Genomic DNA, 22,955 nt, shown 5'->3' on the forward strand with positions numbered 1-22,955 from the left:
CCGACAGCAAGCGGCCTTCCTCGCTTGGGGAAGCCGGCACACCTGCTCGGCAGCTCTGCTCTCTGCCTGCGTGGGAGGCGCCCCTGAGATCAAAGCGTTGCCAACCCCGAGCCTGGGGAGGACGCTCCCGGTCCACAGATCTGTGCATTCCGAGCTCCCCGCTTCCCCACAGGGGGATTTCAGGACGAGCTCATGCGTTCCTCCCCCAAACACGGGGGACACAAACATCTTCTGAGCCAGGCCCACATTGGGTACCGGGTTTGCGGCGGTGAGGAAGGCATCGTTGTGGACAAAGAGGAGGAGACATCGAAGGTTCAGCCCGACGGTGGCCGGGGGGCATTGCATCAGGCAGGGACACACATCGAGGCCTTGGGGGCGGCGTGGGGAGGACTGGCAGGCGCTGGACTCTGCTGGGTGCCGGAAAACTCTTCTGGGGAGGGCAGTGGCCTCGAAAGGACTGTAAAAGCTGAGAAGGAAGGACACAAGATGGGACGGACAGAGCGTTTGGGCCAACAAGTTGTAGGCTGAAGCCCTCAGTACAAAACAAGAAGCCCAGGGCCGCTATGTGGGACAACTCTAGGGGGCGCCATGCCCACTGCCAATGGTTATCGACTGGAGGTCTGCGTTCCCCCAAGATTCATATATCGCAGCCCCATCGTCCAATGGGATGGCATTGGACATGGCCCCCTTGGAAATGACTACACTGAGATTAGGTCCTGAAGCTGGGCACCATGATGGAATTGTGTCCCGATGAGAAGAAGAAGAGGCACCAGGGATCTCTCAGTCTGCCACATGAGGACACGGGAAGACATGGGTTCTATGTCCCACGGAGAGCAGCCTCAGGAGGAACCAGCCTTGGCCCCACCTGGATCTCAGACTCTCAGCCTCCAGGACAGTGAGAAATAAGTGTCTATTGTTTGAGCCGCCCAGTTCTTGGGATCTTGTCATACCAGTCCAGATGGACAACTGTGCCAAGTAGGACAAGTGCCCCCGAGGCAAAGAGTAGCCATAATTTGCCTCGTTCCTCGTTGACGTAGAGTGTGACTTAGCTCATGTCATGTGACAGCATCTGATAGAGCACCCATGATATTCTGTACATCTGGGGGGGGGATAATTTGTCTGCTAAACCATTCCTTGTCCATGTAGGGATGGGGGTGCGGCCTGTGGAGGTCAGTGGGGTTGCACTGTTGATACTGGGACCCATTCATTGCTTTGTGGGCCATCAGAACAGAGAATAGAGACTTTGCCCTGATATTTATGGACTTTGTCTGACTCTACGTTTACAGATAGTCCATATTTCAAATTGAAATGTATCAGAGCCAACGTTGAAAGCGGCCCAAGGTCCATTGTATTTTGTGCCTCCTTTTGTCCCGTAAGAAAGGCAGCTAATGACCATGTGAAATGAAAGGGCAGGACCTACTGAAAGTACTCTTACACCTGTTCCTTCCTCCTGACCCACCCCACCAAAATCAGGGTCATGAAGCCTCTGAGTTGGGCCTTCAAGCACAAGTACAAATTTGATGGAGAGAAAGGGAAGGGAGAACAAACAGGAGGTGTGGACCTCTTGAGTCCCATCTCTGATAATAAGGTCTGAGCCGGGTCCCTTGAGGATTAAAATAACGACAGGCCAGGTCTTGACTTTGCTAGTCCTGGTTGCTGTATGAAGATCTCAGTTCTGCAGGATGGTGGGAACCACATCGCACCCGTAGTCAGAGGAGGATGGAGATGGGGTCCTCTTGGGAAGAGAAGACCACCAGTGCCCAGGAGATGAGTTAGTTACAGAGGGGGCTGAGTTTGATGCAAGGAGGTCACAAAAGCCTTTGATGTCATGCTGGGGAAGGTGACATCAGGCAGAGGTGGGCAAACCCAACAGTCATGGGGTGGGGTGGTTTCAAGCATTCTTTGGAGAGAGAACCAATGGAAATATGGCACCCGTATCCTACCGCAAGAGGACCCTTCTGCAGATCTGGAGAAATTGCAGTCCCTAGCATATGGCAGAGCTAGGATTCAAAGCCAGGCAGCCAGGGGGCACCTGGGGGGCTCAGTCGGTTAAGTATCTGACTCTTGATTTTGGCTCAGGTCATGATCTCAGAGTCGTGAGGTCAAGCTCTGCGTGCGTGGGGCTTCCTGCTCAATGCAGAGTCTGCTGGAGATTCTTTCTCTCCTTCTACAGTTCCACCCGCTCTCTCTCTCCCTCTCAAATAAATAAATAAATCTTTAAAAACCATCTAAATCCAGACAACCTGAGTCCCAGACTCATGCGTCCTGTTGAAGGCTGGCCCGAAGCATGGGTTCAAACACCACCTGTTACGTTAAACTGAGAGGAAGTTGGATGAAAGCGGCTGGTGAAGGGAATGGAGGTGACCATCCAGCCCCATCCGTCTTTGGTCCAGCGTGCATTGCGTTGACCCTAAAGTGAGAGAGCCAAGTCAAGAGTGATGTCCGGCGCTTGGAGTGAAGAGAGAACTCTGGTTCAGGACCAGTTGGCTTTTCGTTGAGTGAGGAGGGCGTCTGTTTCTTCTGGTTTCCTGAGTATTCTTTACGTCTCAAAGTCTCACGTTTGTCCCCCATCAACTACTTGGCAATTACCTGCTTGGTGTCAAGCACAGAGGGGTGTGTGACATTGAGCTAACTCAACAGGCACCGTGCCCTCAAGAGATGGACAGATTGGTGTTTTCGGCTGAGCTGTGTCTCCTTGCAAAGTCATGTCATGGTCCTCACCACCAGGAGCTCAAAATGGGGCCTTGTTTGGAAAGAGGGTTCTTGCCAATGTAGTTAGTTAGGAGGACCCGGGGGGGCCCAGAGAAGTGGACCTTCGCATGGTGATCCAGGTGGGACCTAAATCCAATGACATTGTAAGACGTAGACGCGGAGAGACAGGGACGCAGAGGAGACACCACGTGAAGATGGAGGCAGAGATGGAAGGCACATGGCCATGAGCCCAGGAATGCCTGGAACTCCAGCAGCTGGAAGAGGCAGCTTCTCCAAGAGGTTCAGGAGGGAGCACGACTGTGCCCCACCTGGATCCCAGTGGTCCTGCCCTGCCTGGATCTCAGACATCTGGTCTCCAGACCTGGGAGACTTGATGAATTCCTGTGGTTTTAAGCTGCCTGATTGGTAATTCTTTGTCACAGCAACAACAAGACATTCGTAGATGTTCCTTTCTTTGAAACAAAAGACCAGAAAGGTACTGACTATGCATAAGCCTTTTTCTTTTCGTGCAGAAATAACCCCCCAAGACCGCCGTGCTACGCATCGGCGGACCATCACCACGGTCACGCTGGGCAAGCTCCATCGTGTTCATCAGCACCGTCGCACATGCACCTGTCACCTATACACGTCCTTCATGACGTTATAGGTTTTTCCTTCCCTCCCATCAGCACTAGGACTCGAACACAACAGTACTGTTCTCGAACACGGGTGGGAGCCGAACCGAATGCCCTTCCCACATGCCCCTTTGTCCTCCCTGATACGCGGGCCCGCGTGGAAAAGCGCAGGCACTCGCCTTACGTAAGAGCACTTTCGGGGACCCAGAGCCCGGCTTTCCCGTGGCTGCCCCGAGGTGGAGAATGTGCGGCAGAAAAAAGGCTGCGTAGGGTACCCGGTGACCGGCCACCGTCGCCACGGCCGGGGAAGCACTCAGTTCTGGGGAAGAGGGTTCGAGGGGTGCCAGCCGGGACGGAATCCGTCTTGAGTCTGCACCATGTGTCCTGTCTTCTTTCTTCCTTACTTCCCTCGTTCCGCACAAAAGACTAAACAAAAACAAAAACCAAGCCAGAGAAACCCGCACTATCGACGCTGCAGGCCTTTTACAGAACAGCCAGATGCTTTACATCCTCAGTGTGGAATCCGTCTGCCCATCCGGGGATGTTTTCTCCGTTTTCCCAGACTTTACGGCCGCGTGTCCATGAGACCCTGTGAGGACGCGTCCTGACCCACCGACACACGCTGACCGACGCTGGCCGGCCGCCTCCCTCCACGCGTCGGGGAGACGTACAAACTCACCATTTCCAAAAGGCTCGGAACGCGTCTGGGCCACGGCATTCGTGCCCAAGACACACACACACAAATACATCCTGGTTGTGAAGGCGCTTTCTAAACCACCTTCCCCGACACACACAAGAGCTGGATTTAGCCTAAACAGATGTGAAAAGAGCAACGAACCCTGAGGTTTTCGGCATTTTTTTTCCCCCCGGCACCTGGAGAGGCACGTGTGGCTCGAGCGTCTGGAGATCCGGATCTGGTTTTGTCCACCCGGGGCCATCCGACAGTGAGGTGAGGGACATAGGACATGCTGGGGCACACACAGGTGTGTGTGTGTGTGTGTGTGTGTGTGTGTGTGTGATGCTTTCAGGAAACCTGCATGTCCGATCCCAAACTCCCCACGGGACCGTCGAGGGCAGCAGGGGACGTGCTCGCAAAGACGTTTTCTCCTCATTTCCCCGAGCAGGAATAGGAACAGAGACACCGCCCTGTGGGCAAACTTGCAAAACCGCACAGTCCGTGCCAGGTAACAGACACCGAAGGCCACATCTGGGGGAGTCCGCGTCCCCGAAGCATTCACAACGGGAACCAGAGGCAGATGAGTGGTTTCCCAAGGACGCAGTTGAACTGTGTCCGTCCCCCGCTCTGTTCCTGCCCCCCAAATCCCATATTGGAGCCGTCCCTGGAAATCCTGCAGAATGGGAGCTTTGCTGGACATCGGGGAAGGGTCCGTGAAATTGGTTAGGACGGGGTCACGCCGGGCTCAGGTGGGACATGACCGGTGTGTGGTGTTTCCAGACCCATGGGAACGTTTACCCACAGACGGGCACACGGAGGCAGCGTGGGGTCAGCCAAGGGAGGCCCAGGCCCTCCAGCTGCCCCGGGGAGCGGGGACACAGACAGGGAGCAGACTGTCCCTGGGAGGCTCTACCGGGAACCGGCGCGGAGCCCAGTGCAGTCCTGGACGTCAGGTTTCCAGAACGAGGACACAACATGCTTCTGTGGTTTAACGGCTTCCCACCCGTGGTACGAGCTGCTACATGCACGATGGACAGGAGTCTTTTTGCTGACGTCTTTGTCCGTCTGCACCCCACGATGGGGTAAAACGACCCCTATCCCAGTCCGGTGAGTCGGGGCACCTCCCAGGTACAGGACGAGCAGGTGCAGGAAGGAGAAGCCGGCCTCCAGGGAAGCCGGCTTCCGCGAAACTGGGCTGGGTACACGAGCCGCGTCTGGCCATATGTGGCCATCCCCGGAGCAGCGGAATGAGACACGCTGTTCCCTTGTCAGGCACTCCCGGCCGGAGACGCTCCCGGGAACTGGCCACGGCCGAGGTCGGAAATCCTTGCAGGCCTCCCCAGTTGTGCCCAGTCAAGGACCAGAGGGTCACTGGGTGTCTCTCTGCAAGGCACGCGGGATCTGGGGAAAGCACCCTATTTGGCCGTTACAGGCGGGGGTAGCCACACGCTTTCCAAAAACGAGAGATCTGGATGACCACGAAACGTGATGCGTGGACACAAAGTTTCAAAGTCTACAAAATGTTCATACATCCCCAAATATGCCTTTTCTTGCGGAATTTTAAAACCACACAGAGTTGGGCGCCTGTGGGTGGCTCAGCTGTTGAAGCGTCTGCTTTCGGCTCAGCTCAGGATCCCGGGGTCCTGGGATCGAGCCCTGCATCGGGCTCTCTGCTCGGTGCGGAGTCTCCTTCTCTCTCGCTTTCTGCCTCCTGCTCTCTCTCTCAATAAATAAAGTCTTTATAAAAATAGGTTTAAAATAATAAAATGATGCAGAGTCATCAAAACCACTCAGACGGCAGACTGCATTGGGGTTCTGGGATGTGGGTTGTGTGGTCCTGGGATGCACGTGGTCGTTGGACCCCCATGTGTCACGGGTGCAGGACGGCCACGTCATCTGTCCCCTAGTCACAGGACCCCGGTCTCCTGCACTGGTCTCAGCCCAAACAGCTCCCATACAGGACACCTAGACCAGGAGGATTCCACGATCGCGTCCTGTGTACCTTCAACTCTGAGAACCCACGTGGGTTTCCACATTCATTCTCGGGAACAAAAGCTTCGATCCACTGGGGGGGAGGTGTGGGGAAACACGTGTAAAAATGGGCAAACGGTGTCTTCAAGTGTCTCCCCCATAAACGGCCGGCAAATGGATTTTCCCACACGTTCCCCACCCCGCCTGTGTTGATAGAAATGTAACGTCAAACCAGGGATTCGATGCCGTGTTTTCAACAGGTTGGAAAGGCCCGTAATGCCTGCCCAATCTTCGTGCATTTAGGGTAAACACACACACACACACACACACACACACACACACCCTAACAAAGCTGACCTCAGACAATAAAAAATAAATGCACACACGTTTGCACAAATGTTCAATGTCTGCGTTTTCCTGAGGCCGACAACCCGTACCCAGCTCACGCTGGTTGGCTAAACGCATTCGGACCGAGCTTTAAACCCTCTAACTGGATTACAGTCTCCCGCTAGCCCTACAGAAATTTCCTTTTTTTATAGGATTTTTTTAAAAGACTTTATTTATTTCACAGAGGGGAACACAAGCAGGGGGGTGACAGGCAGAGGGGGAAGCAGGCTCACCACGGAGCAGGGAGCCCGATGCAGGGCTCGATCCCAGGACCCTGGGACGGTGACCTGAGCTGCAGGCAGCTGCTTCACCCATGGAGCCCCTCCCACATAAAATTTCTAATCCTGATGTCAAAACCAGAACCCTAAGATTCTTCATATAAAAGCTCAGAAATAATTAAATGAAGCTATTTTCGTCAAGGAGGAAGAGTACACGTGCATTTCGTTTCCAGTCAGTAGGGAACAGCAGGAGCTCGTCCGCCACCAAGCAGTGTTACCCCAAAGTTAGAGCAACGTCTCCCACCCCAGCAATTAACACACTTGGTAAAGACATGACCGTTAGCCAATTTCCACCAAAAACCCACATGGAAGAAGAGGGAAGTATCTGAACACAGGGGCGATATCTAATTCGGGGGGAGTATCTGACTCAGAGGAGTATCTGATATACAGAGAAGATCTGATTCAGGGGAGTAGCTGAAATGCAGAGGAGTACGTGATGCAGGGGAGTATCTGAATGTACAGAAGTACCTGATGCAGGGGAGTATCTGCAAGCAAGGGAGTATCTGAATACAGAGAAATATGCAATGTAGGGGAGTATCTGAATACAAAGGAGTATCTGAGTAAAGAGAAGTATGCAATGCAGGGGAGTATCTGGATGGGGGAGTATCTAAAAGCAAGGGAATATAGAGAAGGGAATATAGAGTAGTATCTGATGCAGGGGAGTATCTGAATGCAAGGGAGTATCTGAATACAGAAAACTATGCAATGCAGGGGAGTATCTGGATATACTAAAGTATGTGATGCAAGGGAGTATCTGAACACAGAGAAGTATGCAATGCAGGGGAGTATCTGGATGGGGGGAGTATCTGGATAGGGGGAGTATCTAAAAGCAAGGGAGTATAGAGAAGGGAATATTGAGAAGTATCTAATACAGGGAAGTATCTGAATGTATAGAAGTATCTGATGCAGGGGAGTATCTGAATGCAAGGGTGTATCTGAATACAGAAAAGTATGCAATGCAGGGGAGTATCTGAAGCAAGGGAGTATGTGAATACAGAGAAGTATGCAATGCAGGGGAGTATCTGGATGTACAAAAGTATCTGATGCAAGGGAGTATCTGAACACAGAGAAGTATGCAATACGGGGAGTATATGATTCGGGGAGTATCTCAAGCAAGGGAGTATCTGAATACAGAGAACTATGCAATGCAGGGGAGTATCTAAAAGCAAGGGAGTATAGAGAAGGGAATATAGAGAAGTATCTGATGCAGGGGAGTATCTGAATGCAAGGGAGTATCTGAATACACAAAACTATGCAATGCAGGGGAGTATCTGATGCAGAGGAGTATCTCCAGCAAGTGAATATCTGAATACAGAGAAGTATGCAATGCAGGAGTATCTGATGCAGGAGAGCATCTCAAGCAAGGGAGTGTCTGAATACAGAGAAGTATGCAATGCAGGGGAGTATCTGCATGCTGAGAAGTCTTCATTCCCGAGGTACCAAGGCCAGTAAAGGAAAGTAGGCAGGGAAAGAAAATCCCCGAAAACACAGGGGCACACTTGGGTTGATCGTCCGTCCTACAGTCTCAGAAAAGGGACCACGGGGTCCATCCCACTGGTTTCCACAGCCTTCTTTAAACGTCACCCCATGGGACAATATTTAAGTAAAAAAGTACTTGGTTTCTTGTTTCTCATTTATTAGTCCGGTGTGGAAAACAAGAACAAAACAAAACAAAACAAAAATCCTACCCAATGAAGGAAACCTTGAGGACACCAGTGGAAGGTTTATCTCACTGTATCCGAGGGTCAATGCAGGGATGGTTCTGTTTCGTCAGCACGGGGTGTGGTAAACGGCCCAGAGTTCCGGGAGGGAGAACGTGTGCGGGGTCGGTATTGGAAAGACTCTGCCACGGACAATCGGTGTCTCCCACCCCACAGGGAAAGCCCTAACAGCCCCGGAGAGGGAAGCACAGTTCCCCTCTGAAGGTGACACGCAGCGTTAGAAGCCCCTTCGTCTAGCCGGCGTGGTGCAAACGGGCGCGACGCATCTCAAGGTCAAAATAAAGCATCTCAATGTAAGGACAGGCGTGGGCAGGACGGGGCTGGAGCCCGCTGTGGCCACCGTCGCCGCCCGTGCACGTGTTTTTCGGGAAGACACAGCCAGCGAGTCTTGTCCTTCTGCTGGGAATTGCGTCGCGGACGTGCGTCGAGGCCAAGCTTCTATTTTTCCAGAAGACTCCACTGAACTGTCAAGGACAAACAGACGAGAGAAGACTTTACTAGGCATTCCCGGCTCCCCCCAAAACCCGCACGTCACCGGCTGCTCCTGAAACATTTCAGACGCGGGTGACTCCCCTAGAAGGTACGTGAGCACGAAACCCGTCCCCGACAGAAAGCTAAATCCTGACTCTGACCTGCTTGGGGAAAAAGAGTCAACAAACTTCAGTGTATGATCAACTCTACCTAGAAGAAAATATACATACTCCATGAAAAGGAGGGGAAAAAAATAGGAAAAGGCATTTTCTCCTAGAAAAATAAAAAAATAAAAAAATAAAAACATACACCATGAATAATGAGGAAAAAATAAAGAAGGCATTTTCTTCCTAGGGGAAAAATAAAATTTCATACTCCAGGAAAGCTAGGGGAAAAAATAGGAGAGAGAATTTTCTCCTAAAAAAACAAAAAGCAAAAAAAATAAAAACATACTCCAGGAAAAATAGGAGAAAAAAATATAGAAGGCATTTTTCCCCCTAAGGAAAAAAACAGAAGGCATTTTCTCCTACAAAATAACTAAAAAACCCCCCAAAAACAACAAAACAAAGCAAAACAAAAATACTCCAGGAAAAATAGGATAAAAAACATAGAAGGCATTTTTTTTTTCTTAGAAAAAAAATACATAATCCAGGAAAAGTAGGGGTAAAAATAGAAAGCATTTTCTCCTAGAAAAAATAAACAAAAACATACTCCAGGTAAAAATGGGGAAAAATATAGAAGGCATATTTTTCCCAGAAAAAAATATACATACTCCAGGAAAAGTAGGGAAAAAAATAAGAGAAAGCATTTTTTCAAAAAAAAAAAAAAAAGAAAGAAAGAAAGAAAAGAAAAAAGTTAAAACATATTCCAGGAAAAATAGGATAAAACACATAGAAGGCATTATTTTCCTAGGTAAAGAAATAGGAGAAGGCATTTTCTCGTATAAAATAACCCCCCAAACCCCAACAAAACAAAATGACAATACTGCAGGAAAAATAAGATTAAAAAATAAAGATGGCATCTTTTCCTAGATTAAAAAATAATAATAATACATACTCCAGGACAAGTAGAAAAAAAAAAATAGGAGAAGGCATTTTCTCCTAAAAAAACCAAAAAACCAAAACCAAAAACATACTCCAGGAAAAATTGGATAAAAATCATAGACAGCATTATTTCTCTAGAGAAAGAAAGAGGAGAAAGCATTTTCTCCTACAAAATAACCCCCCAAACCCCAACAAAACAAAACGACAATACTGCAGGAAAAACAAGATTAAAAAATACAGAAGGCATTTTTTTTCCTAGGGAAAACAAAGACATATTCCTAGAAAAGTAGGAAAAAAAACATAGGAGAAGGCATTTTTCTCCTAAAAAAAAACCAATAACCAAATAACAAAAACATACTCCAGGTAAAATCGGATAAAAAACATAGAAGGCATTTTTTTTTCCTAGAAAAAAAAAATACATACTCCAGGAAAAGTACGGGAAAAAACAGAAGGTGTTTTCTCCTAGAAAAAATAAACAAAAACACACTCTAGGAAATAATGGGGGAAAATATAGAAGGCACACTTTTCCCAGAAAAAAAAAAAAATACAAACTCCCAGAAAAGTAGGAAAAAACAAATAGGAGAAGGCGTTTCCTCCTGGTGACAAAAATGTCTCTGATCCACCCGATCTCAGCGTCCGTGAGTTCCTCAACCCAGTTCCCGTGGTTTTTCTTAATGACTTGGGGCCGCGATTTCGCTCCGCAGCTCATTTAGGGTTGACCACGGGACGTCGCAGCCCGTGAGACACGGACGTCCCCGAAGTGTCCATTTTTAAATGGACAGTTCGTTACGAGGTCACGCGACCCTGACCTCGGGTCCGCTCGTGTCCCGTTCCTACAGGCCGCCTCTCGCGGGGCCAACAGGTGCGTCCCCACGTCCCTATAAATAGGGGAAACGCGCTCACAGACGCCTTATTTTTATTTATTTATTTTTCCCAACGCGGCTTTTGAAAGTGGACCCGATGGTCCAGCGTCTAACTTGGACCCCAAGAAGCTCCCCTTGTTGGGAGGAATAAAACCACCCCGTGGACCTCGTTCCGCTCGTGGTCCCGGGAAGACATCGGTCCCAGGCCCCGCGGCTCACCGGGCTGGTCGGCGTTGGTGCTCTGCTGGTTCTTGGTGCTGGCCTCACCCTGGTCGGCTGAAAGGAAGCACAGAAGATACCCCAAGGGGGTCAGTACGCAGAAGTCCCCCCGTAATGTCACCGCCACGCACGGGGAGCCCCCACTCACCTCCCCACCGGCCCACGTCAGCGGGACCTGGAGGGGCGGAGGCCCAGACCCACTCGGGGCAGCTTTGTCCATATAAAACCGAACGCTAAGGGGGCCTCACCGAGTCCCGTTGGCTTGATTTCGGGTTTTCCCTGTTCTGGTCAATTAAAAAAACTTTTTTCCCCCCGAAATTTCTCTTTGGCATCCGAGCACACGAGCACGTCCCCTCCCCATGATTGGGATACAGGATCCCCTCCGGAAGTCGACGGAATTCAAGACGACGGACAGAGTCGCGGGCAAAAGGCGTTTTATTTCTGGACGGCGACGCTCGGGGTTCGGGGCCCCGAGCGGACGCCGCCCCACACGGTTCACAGAGCTGGGACGTTGGTGCAAAAGCGCCCGGCTCGGGGCGAGAACAGAGCAGACACGTCACACGCCTTCCCTGCGGGTCCCGGGGGGTGTGCCTGAATCCCACCGCCGGCGGCCCTGTCCCCACGTGCGGGGTCCGGAGGGAGGTCCTGAGCCCACGCGGGGTTCCCCGCCGATGGCAGGAGGACAGGCCGTCGGGGGACTCTACAGAGCCAAGTGCGACAGGGACGCTTGGAAGAACGCAGCGTCGTCACGGCAACGTCCCCTTGGGGACAACACCGGAAAGGGCACGTGCCCTTCTGAGGCTTTTCGATGTCGGCGTCGCACACCGCTGGACCTCGGAGAACCTTCTCGAGGTGCTGGCGTCACGGCTGGACGTTGGAGGGAGCAGGACCCCAGAAGGAGCACGCACGGGGCACGGAGTCCAAACACCAGGACCGCTGGTACTACGCGTCGTGAGTCAGACGGCAATTGGCCACCCGGGTGCCTCCCCCAGATCCTGACCGCCGGGCTCTTTGCTGGACCTGTTCCCACCCCTTGGCAGGGGCCGGCATTCAAAGGAGACCCCAGGCCTTGCGACTAGCAGGGGTGCACAGCCAGACTCCCCGTCTCCCCGAGGGGACCTACGCCAGCCCAGAGGGGACCTATGCCATGCACCTCTGCCCCTAAGGGGACACCCCGTTCCACAAGACGCACCCTGCATCCTACCCTCTCCACCCTGCCCTGCGACCAGAAAAGGCCACCCACAGCCTTTTCTCTCAAAATAAACAAAACCAATGCACACGCTTTGCGTCGGCGCTGAGGACCCCTCGTCCCTAGCAGGACCGTCATAGAAGGGGCAGCTTTACCGGCCTCTGTGGCTGGGGACTGTTAGGTGCATTTGGAGCCGAGACCACAGCCCTGGGGCACCGCCGACCCGCCGTGCCTGACTGGAGGCAGTTACCCGGACGGCTGCCTTCTCGGGAGGGGAGCGGACACACCGGGTTCAGACCCACCGGGGAACAAGCTTCATTTTACAGGAACGAACAGATCGGCAGGGACATCCTCCAAAGAGCCCGCGGTGGCCAAGGTGACCACCGGCGGCGGAGGCGGTGGAGGGGGCGGGGACCAGACCCAGGAGCAAAGCACTTAGAGCCCATGCAAACCCCACAACCTTCCAGAGACCCAGGGAAAGAAGCCGGAACGTGCCCGGGGCAGGAAAACAGTCACGGATGATTTCCCGTGTACGGGCCGATCTAGAGTGCTCGGAGTCTCCGGCCCGGGGACACGCCGCGCTCCGTTCTCCACAGACCTTCAAATTGGACAACGGTGAAATTTTTAGGTTGTTCCTAAATCATGGGATTTTTTTTTTTTTTTCTTTTTCCTTTCCTTACTGGAGAAGCGAGTCAAGCAGGACAGGCCCGTATTATTATTACGTTTTAAATAGCACGGGTCAGAGAGACAGCGAGGAGCTGCTTCCTGGACGTGCAGAGGACAAGGACTCCGGAGGCAGGAAAGTCAGACGTTGAAAGCTGCAAACGCAACGCGGGCTCTGCCTCCGGACCCTCCGTGTGGCCCCGTTCCGCTGCAAACGGGAATCTGACTGACGCCTGGGAGCGGGATGCAGGCACGGACTAAGCCCCATCCCCGGACCTGCCACCCTGCCTGCCTCGGATTTAAGTTCAGAAGAAAACAGCTGCATTCCTCCTCACGTCCTAAAACTCCTTGTGCATGAATATAGCCTAATACTATACGCGGGATCCGGGGATTGGGGTGGGCTGGCGGGGCGGGGGCGGGGGAAGCATCCCGTTCCCATGGCAACGGACTAACTCGCCGCAGGGAGCGGGGCAAATGCCAGATCACACGGGGGGCAGCTCCAGGCGTGCGCACGGTTTCCTGCTCGTCCCTACAGCCGCGGCTCATCTGAAACGAAAGGTCGAGACATGAAAACCGAGCCAGACGGGAAAGGGGACCGGGGAGCTCCGCAGAGGTCCCGGCGCGTGCAAAAGCCCCGGGCAGCAGCCGCCGGCTCTGACAAAGAGTCTTGGTGCTCAGGAGGACAGCGGGGTTTTTAGGATTTTTTAAAAAAGTGATGCTTAAAGGGCAAGGGGCAGTGGGCGGCATGGGTCAGAGACGGAAGCCAGTTCAAGGACAAGAGGGAGGTGAAAGTAGGGCATCGACGCTGACAGGGAGAGGAAGACAAGGCACAGGCCAGCAGGTCAGCCCAGCAATACCTCAAACTCCTGCCGGAAATAACACAAGGACACACGGGAGAGCCCATATCCGCCACCATGCATGCAGAAGGAAAGCATCGTGCACAGCAAGGGACAGCCCCAGAGTGCGTCACCATGCATGCCGTTGGCCACGCAAAGCCAACACAGCAAACCACAAACACCCACATCGGCCACGAGCCCATGCCCGAGACGGCTCTTAAAACAGGCCACCATGCGCCATTTGCAAAAAAGCCACATTAAACTCTTGGGCACACACGGACATCTCCAGGAATATAGGACAGATCTACCAAGCCGCGTTGGCCACCGACACTCTTCCGGGCATCGGCTCCCAACATGATACTAAAAAGCACTTCAGGGAACGTAGAGCTGGAAGTCTGGTATCTGATGGATGCATTTCCCCGTAGAGAGACCACCCAGTTGGTGGAGACGGACCTTCACGCACAACTCAACAGACCCTACCAAATTCAACGGGATGACAAGGTCCTGGAGAACCACCTACTCTTGTAGAACCATGGTTTTTCAAAACCATGGTTTCTTGAATGCACTGGGATGCACCAAGGCCACATCCTTCTTAGGAACTGTCCACGTTCACAGGTCCACGTGGGTACGTGCTTCTTTAAACCACCATCCCAACAAGAACACCCACCAACAGTCCTGCACAAACTCCACCGAAAGGTCTAGGATGTTCACGATCCCAATGTCTGAATCCAACACTTCAATTCTACAACTTTATAAAAATGTACCATAGAGACAAACCCCGAGTTCATCTACTAAAAGGTCAAGAACACCAAAATGTCTCTTCATGGACGTGGAAGAGATGACTCACTTTTCTGTGATACCATCCTGGGGTTTACTAAAAAACAGCACCTGATTTTCTTTGTCTTATGGGCATTTTATAGCTACAGACTAAGGTCCCTAATGACTGAAATCAGAGCTACCAGCTTCCTTGTTGCGTTGTTTTTGTTTTTTGGGTTTTTTTTTGGACATTTTCTTTGTGTGTCTATATCAGCAAAGATCATAAATCCCATAAAAACCAGAAAGCAAATCAAGATGGTAAAGTCGACCCCAATGGAAAGTTCCCTTCGCTCATGCAGAACGAGAGACTGTACGAAATTCTGGGTCAATGAATGGCCAGGAATGGGGGACAGGGAGATGAAGAACACTTGGTTTTCCAAGTTCCTCATCCCATTCCAAGTACGGGACAACATCAAGTCCATTATGATTCTTGGGTCCTCCCCCAAATCCCTGTGCCTCAACAAATGAAATCAAATTGGCATCGTATCATCCAAGGGGGTCATATATCTCAAACCCAAGGTGACAGAAAGGCTTTGCAGGTCCACGATATGACTGCATTTGGAAATCCAAATTGGATTTGACAGTCACTTATAGATTTTCAGAAAACCGTTGTGCCCAGACTTTCCATGCATCCTTCCCCAGCAGGCATGCTTTCCTTCTCTCCTGGCTGGGCATGAGGCTCTGAGCAGAGAGGGAAGCAGAAATGAAGTCCACTTGGGCACGTCCTTGACCTTGGTTCTCTCTCCATTTGGGCATGTCCTTGACCTCACACTTGGGCATTTCCTTGACCAATTCTGCTCTTCATTTGGCACGTCCTTGACCATGGTCATCTGTCCACTTGGGCGTGTCCTTGACCTCGGTCATCTATCCATTTGGACATGCTGGACACTCAACATTCAGGCAACCGAGCATGGTTTCCTGAGGGCCCCTGATGGAAGGCGCCCGGTCACATGTGGAAAATAGACATAATCGGGTAAACAGTAGCTTCTGTTAAGTCTCTGAACCTACAAGCCATTTGGGACTTTCAGTTTCAGGCTACAGACAGAGTCTGTGAATCTAAAAATCAAGAATGACAGGAGATTAAGGGTAGACTCCCTCCTTATAGACAAATTTTGTATCACCACCTATTCAAATCTTTTGTGAATTTCCCTAGATAGCCCTCAGGTGGTGGTCCTTGAAGATGGAGGTCAACGGCTAAGTACGAATCTGGACTTGAAACTACAGGTGGGTTGAGAAGTTCAGACAGCATGAGGCTCCACCCACAGACCATGGGACCTCTAAAGCCACATCAGAGTCCACCCCTTGTGTTCACCTTGCAAGAGGGAAGGCAAGACGTAGAGCAACCCAGAGATACATGAACATGAGCCATGTTTGAAACCAAACTTACGGACTTCAAGGCAAATCCTATGTATTTCAAGGACTCTTGCCTGTATGGTACCCAAACACCCAACGTTGGAGTTCCGATCCCTATGCTGGTGGGTGGGACACCTCCCCATTCTCCTATAAATTTTATATCCCACCCCCAAACCCTTGCGAGTACCTGTTCAGTTCGGGGTCGTACCAGAAAGGCAATCAGCCATCCCGCGTTCGGAATTTAATTCCCTTGGTTGGAGCAAACAATATGGCGGACCACCCCCTGCACCGTCATCGCTCTTGTCATAAGGGGGATGAGGATGACTGCAGTTATAAATTAGGATGAATAAACATTTCTAAGAGCTAAGATTTCTCCAATCGACCTGTCGAGACTTTGACACACAACCCTATGAATCCTCACAAAAGTCTGGAGGTGTGCAGATGATCATCTCTGTCATTTAGAGATGGAAAACCCAAAGACAGGGATGGTTACTGACTGGCAAAATTTTCACAACTCCACACGGGTGGCACCGGTACGGAAGCTACAGAGTCCAATCCCACTAATCCCAGCAATCTCTCGAACTATCGGCCACCTCCCACGTGTCTCAAGCCAACGGGACTTCTGCATTGTTTTAGTTTCGAGACAGCAGAGCTTTCAAGTTAGTAAGGCATAAAGGGAAGGACGCGGCCGCAAAAACCTTACTGTTTTCTTTGAAGCACAACTTTTTCTTCTGGTAGGCGATAAAGCTAGAGACCGCTCCGACCACGGCCATGACGACGGCCCCAATGATGCCAGGGATTACCCCCGGGGAGTCGGCTGCGGGAAGAAACACACGGAACCATGACTGGGAACATTGGCGGAGAGCAGACCACACACAGGACACGTGGCTGGAAGCCTCGCCCACCGGAAAAAGGTGGGACTGAGTGTCAAGACATAGGGCCCCAGGGTGACCATGGAGGAAACCCCACTCCTGAGTCTTGCTCAACTTCCAACGCCACCTCTAGCCTGTTTGCTTGACACGAAGCACCAGCCATACTGCTCCCCAAAAGTCCCACTTGGTATTGGAATTCATCTGACTACACCTATCGCTTCCAGTGTAAAACAGGTGTCGGGTAGATCCTGTGGCCAGAGCAGGGGTCCTAACAGTTAGAGGCAGAAGCTCTCAGGCGAGGCAGCAGGGTACCCATCACGGAGTGGGATGTCCTGGACATCATCCTCTTCACACATTTTCGGAACATCAAAGCTGCTGGTCCCCTTTGCTACTTCCATTGGATTTACTGCAATGTGGTTTCCACGTGCGATCAGTAACTCTCACACCACGTGTATCTCTGCCATGTGGACAGCTAAGCTATTTCTAAGTATGGTGGCAGCACAGGACATCCCACTCCGTGAGTCAGTCAAGGATGCTGTGAAGGGTAATTGTGTCCACTTGACTGGGCCCAGGGTGCCCAGATGACTGGAAAAACGTTCCCTCTGGGTACGTCCATATGGATGTTCTCGCAAAGGATTAATGTCTGTATCTACAGACTACGTGAAGCAGGTGGCCTTCACCAGTGAGGATGGGCATCAATCCACCCGTAGAGGGCCTGCATGGAACAGAGCTCACAGATGGGGCAATCATCTTCTTCTGCCCTTTGTGCATGGGCACTCCTACTTCTTGGGATTGGAGACTCAGGACGGGACTTGCCCCCCCAGCTTTCTTGGTGCCCAGTCCTCTGAAGTGGGACTGAACCACACCTGAGCTTCTCCTGGTGTCCAGCTTGCAGTCAGCAGATCACAGAACTTCTCGGCGTCTACCATCATGGGGGACAATTCCTTACCATCAGACTCTTTCCACAGATCTATACCTACATCTCTATCTAGATAGATCGCAATGGTTCTGTTTCTCTGGGGGAACCACAGGTAATACAGATGGGTTAGGGTTAGCGTTCTTAGGGCACCATGGGAAGGTGAGTGAACCTATCGTGTGGGTGTCATCAGAACCCCCTTGCTGAGCCTACTCAAGAACGTCAATGACCTAGTTCAGCAGAGTGCTTGGGATGTGCATGGGGCAAGGCAACCACAGTTGGACGTTGCCCGCCATCATCTTTAGGACAACGGAGCCAACACAACACGTTTGGTCTTAACCACTGCATTCCACTTTTTCTTAACAGTGACTATAAGAAACCCAAGACATCAGAAACCACATGTACATACCCTGCTCCCCGCCGTCATGATTTTGGCTTCCTCCGCCAGCGCCGCCAGCGCCGCCACCGCCAGCACCACCACCACCACCGCCTCCTGCAAGGGAGAAACAGACTTACAGACAAGTCGTGTTGGGAAGATTTTTGGCAAAGAAAATATCCCAGAGATCAACTCCCAGGACCTTGAGCTGTGAAGGAACTCAGAGAGTCCTTTCCTTCCATTGAGTCCCAACTTTGCTAAACGTCATCGGACTCATTCCTGTTTGTCTGATACACAAGCTCAGCTCCTGACTCAAAGCACTGCTCTCATGGTGGGCCGCAGGAGAGCCAGTACGTCCTGTGTGCCTCATGGATTCTGACCCCTCAGAATCCCAGTCAGGGCCTCGGAGCCCACCTAAGACCCAGCCCATGGCTATGAGGTGATCCAAGCCACGTTCCTTTGACTCCCAGGATACGTACTGGTGACCCCTTGAACAACGCCAAGAGGATTAGGAAAGCCAACCCAAGGTACAGGCAAAAATCCATAAACAACTTTTGATTCCCCTCCAAATTAATTAATTATTAATAACCTTCTGTTGACTTTCTGGTAACAAAACAGTTGGTAACACATATGTTGTATGTTCTATATATTACATACTGTATTCTCTCTCTCTCTCTTTTTTTTAAAAGATTTTATTTGTCAGAGAGAGAACACAAGCAAGGGGAGAGGCAGGCAGGTCAGCTGAAGGAGCAGCAGGCTCCCCACTGAGGAAGAAGCCCAATGTAGGACTCGATCCCAGGAACCCGAGATCATGACCTGAGCCAAAGGCAGCCACTTAGCCAACTGAGGCACCCAGGAGTCCCATATGTACTGCACTATTACAATAAAGTGCTGTTACAATCAAGTTAAGCTAGGGAAGAAAGAGAACATGTGATTAAGAAATTCATAAGAAAAAAGAAAAAAAGAAAAATCATGAGGGAGAAAAAATACATTTACTACATTATATTGTATTTATTGAAATAAATGGACCCATGCAGACCAAACCTGTGCTGGTAAAGGGTGATCTATAAGTGTATATTAAGACCAGCTCCAGGTACACATCATAAATATTAATATATTCTAACTACTATAAAGACATTATTATATTATTGTAAACTTAAATTCTTATTTATATAGACAAGATGCATTATATCTAAGTACTGCTCTGGACCCTACTCTAAGCTAAGGTTTTAAAGAGAGGGGTGGAGAACCTGCTTTCATTTCAACGTTCACGAAATAACAAGACACATGCCACTGATGACACCCAACAGTCACCAAGCAAACACAGGTGACTGGGGCGCTCAGGAGATGTCTGAGAAAGGTGCAGTGAGCCCCTTGTATATGGCGGGTAGCTCCCTGAACCATCAGCACAGCAACCAGGGACCGGCCCTGGTGGGGCAGGTCTGAACAGTCCTCATCCTTGAGGTGGAGGTAGGAAGAGATTTCCAAGCAACTGACTGTGACTTCACTGAGGGTCAGACTGTCGACCCCGATGGCCTTGTGGACAGCAGGTGTGTGATAGGGAGGAAAGAGAACCCATAACTCTACCTCCATCTGAAGCTCCATCAATGAGATCGGAATCCGAAAAGCCACCTGGGAGACAAAAACACAATGTCACTTGCCGTGTTGGAACAGTCAGGAGGGTCGAGATCAGCCATGCCTGGCCCCAAACTTGCTGACACTTACAAAACAAAATTTTTTTTAAGATTTCATTTTTGTATTTTAGAGACTGAGAGAGAAAAAGAGCATGAGCAGGGGCGGGGGGGGGGAGAGTAAGGAGAGAATCTTAAGCAGACTCCACGTGGACCGTGACCCAGATGGGGGACTCAATCTCAAGACCTTGAGATCATGACGTGAGCTGAAATCAAGAGTCAGATGCCCAATAGACTGAGCCCCCAAGCACTCTGAGACACAACAATTTAAAAAAAATTTTAAAGGACCCTGGGTTCATGCATGGTTTGTTACGCAGCAGTAGCTAGCTGATACACATCAGATTTAATGCATCAGTTTAACGAGACCTATCATCACTCAATATGGTTTATTCCAGGAAGTCAAGGACGTATTCTGCAGAAAGACATCGTTCAGTGGATCTCATCATATCCACGGGTTAAAAGAAAAAAAAAAAAATGCTCCTATGCATTGATGAACAGTCATGAAATTTAATATCAGCTTTCTAGCCAAGGCACAAAGATTCAAATACAAGAAAACTGGAAAGAACGAGACAATATAAACGTAAAAAAATACATTTGATTTAAAGATCACTTGCAAATAATATGATAGTCTTTTCATTAAACACTAAACGATGAAGACAAAGTTATTAACAGGTAATAAGGATTCATCATTAAGTGGCCCATGAGGAAAGACGTATGAAATTCATTTCCATATCCCAGAAATAAGCAGAAAAATAATGGGCATACAATGGATTCACAGAAACAAACACCAACAAGCAAAAGCAATTTCGAAGGAACGTTTATAGGAACGGCAATGAGAAAGGACAGAAAGCGGATTCCAAAGCAAAAAATACATTTTCCAAAGCAAAAAAGCTCAATTTTGCAAATGGTCGGCACTCTGCAAATTGATTTCTCATTGGAAACCATTCAAGTGACAATAAAGGGAGGTTTTTCTTTCTCCCCAGAGGGATGACAGACAATGACTCAGTGAGTGCTCAATTAAAAGGAAAAAACAGAGAGCCACCAAGACGCAGGGGAGCCCATTCGAATACAAAAGATCCCACGGGGAAAACACACATACGCACACACACATTCCAAGACCACTTGCCAAAAACCACTGCGAAAAATACCCAAAGGCTAAAATAAGGGAAGAAATGTTTTCATCATAAATGACTGAAAAGAAGGATTTGTACGTGGGTGACGTGGGCTTCTCGACCAGGCAGGACATGCCCGTTTTCCTCAAATGTACCCCAGAACCAGAGACACAAGCAAGCCACGCACAAAAGAGAAACCAGACGTGGCCATGACACGCCCAATATATTTCCTTACATTTCGGAAATACATGCCACCAAAAAAGTCAAATCCAAACCAAAAATACCTTTTCGAGAACTCATGTCCCACTCCTGGAACACGGAAAGGGCCTTGTCCCTAGGAGCCCCCCCCCCCCCCCATGAAGGCTACGTTGATCTGACAGGACGACTTCTCAGCCGACAGGGAGACCACCATACTCTGAGAAGTTCACAGTGTGCGTTCAGGGAAGGGGTCTTACCAGAAGATCCCGGCTGGTTGGGTTTTGGGTAAGGCTGAGGTTTGGGTGGATTCGGTGGTACTGGGTCATCTGTTGGTAAAAAACACAAATGTTGCATTTGTGAGGAGTCAGCAAAAAAACAACAACAACAAAAAAAAAAACCCCAAAAGACAAGAAATAAAACACATCCATTTTCCTACAGATGGTTTCCCAAACACCTACAAAGGGCCGTGTATCCTTTCTCCTGGTGGAGACCACGAAACACAGCCACCAGCCCATTTCTTTCCATCGTCATCCAGGTGCCCTACCTACCTCCAAGAGAACTGGACCGTTCCAACAGTTGTATAAATTTTTGTTAGAAACTGAAGCAAGTGCCTGGACCAGATACAGAATTTGTGGAACCCAGTGCAAAATAAAAAGTAGGGCCCCTCATTCAAACTCTCTTGAGAATTCCAATATGGCGGCCACAAACCATTCCAGCAAGGGTAGGACTATAGCTGAGTGAATGCACCGGTCGGTCACTTGCCCTGGCAAGGGTGTTCACATTAAGCTTATGCCACTGCCAAGGCTAGAAGCCCTTTTATTTATTTATTTTTTTAAATAAAAGCAAAAACAAGCAGAAACCAGAAACCCAACAAAAGCCAACAACAACACACCATTCCCCATGCCTTCGTGGTAACAGCTGGTTCTGACGTGAGAGGCACAAGGTTCTTGGGAACGATGATCATTTGGTGACCCTAACCAAGCCGGCCACCCAGGAGACTTCCCAAAGGTACTTACTGTGTCCTTCCCCGCCGAGCGCATCTTCCAGACTGAACCCGTCATCGTCTACAAGGGAAACCGACTGTTAACACTGAAGACGCAGGAAGGAATTCAGCTCCCTAAGCCACGGAGGAGCCCCTGCCTCCCCACCTCCCCAAACACGACTGCGAATACCAGTCTGACTAAACAGAAGTGCCAAATTCGTGGCCTCTCCGAGAAGAGGACCAAGAGACAAAACAAAACCCCCAAAAAGGCACTGTACCCATCCCTGGCACCACGCGGGCCAAGCTCAGATTCCAACTCTGCCCACCGTTACCGTCCTGTCCAAAACCATCCCTCCCACGTGGCCAGCCTCCGTAAGGCAGACACGATGTGCTGGATGCAGAAATGGGGCACCAGATTTGTGCACCTACAACCGAAGGCCCTCAACGAAATGATGGGACCCTTCCTGCCGTCATCATGGGCTTCTTTGGTATTATGACCCCTTTCCAATTTCCTGCTACGTTGATGGGACGTTGGCGGATCTGCCCATCGCAAGGCACCGAACTACGGCGGCCATTCCGGTTTTCAACAATCTCTAATCCAAAAACCTTTTCACCCCCCCGTGCCGCGCAAGGACACGGGTCTGAACACGGCAGGTGCTACCCTTTCACTTCTGATGGGACATTCTGGCCGGGGAGCCCTGTTCCTCAACAAACCGATTCCGTTAAAAACAAATTAAAAAAAAAAAAAAAACAGCGGTCAGAGCGCCATGATTCTGACGTCTGGTTGACCAAGAAGCAACGATCAGACCCTTGTTCCCGGTTCCGACTTTCATTTGGAAGGAACCCCGCCTGGAACGGGTAGGTGTATCCTAGAGGCTGGAGACTGGGTTTGCTCATGGGTTGTACCGGCATCTCAGCTCCAAAAAGTGCTTCTCCTATGCAACGCACATCCAAACACAGAGCGAGCCCTCCAGACACACACTGTCTAGGCGACCC

The 22,955-nt window shown here is 50.4% G+C and overlaps 1 protein-coding gene across 1 annotated transcript in view; it reads right to left on the minus strand.

Moving 5' to 3' along the window:
- Positions 1-8,253: 8,253 nt before the first annotated feature.
- Positions 8,254-22,955, minus strand: part of LOC309856956 (CD99 antigen-like) — a 31,334-nt gene continuing 16,632 nt past the window's right edge. The window contains exons 4-10 of the mRNA XM_082718767.1: positions 21,994-22,041; positions 21,235-21,303; positions 19,564-19,608; positions 18,010-18,093; positions 16,516-16,629; positions 10,956-11,012; positions 8,254-8,823 (exon numbers count right to left, since the gene is read on the minus strand). Of these exons, the coding sequence (XP_082574893.1) occupies positions 8,798-8,823; positions 10,956-11,012; positions 16,516-16,629; positions 18,010-18,093; positions 19,564-19,608; positions 21,235-21,303; positions 21,994-22,041 (443 nt within the window). The 3' untranslated portion in view covers positions 8,254-8,797. The remainder of the gene's footprint in view (positions 8,824-10,955; positions 11,013-16,515; positions 16,630-18,009; positions 18,094-19,563; positions 19,609-21,234; positions 21,304-21,993; positions 22,042-22,955) is intronic.

This window comes from Mustela nivalis (genome assembly GCF_964662115.1).
Source record: "Mustela nivalis genome assembly, chromosome: Y".
NCBI classification, from domain to species: domain Eukaryota; kingdom Metazoa; phylum Chordata; class Mammalia; order Carnivora; family Mustelidae; genus Mustela; species Mustela nivalis.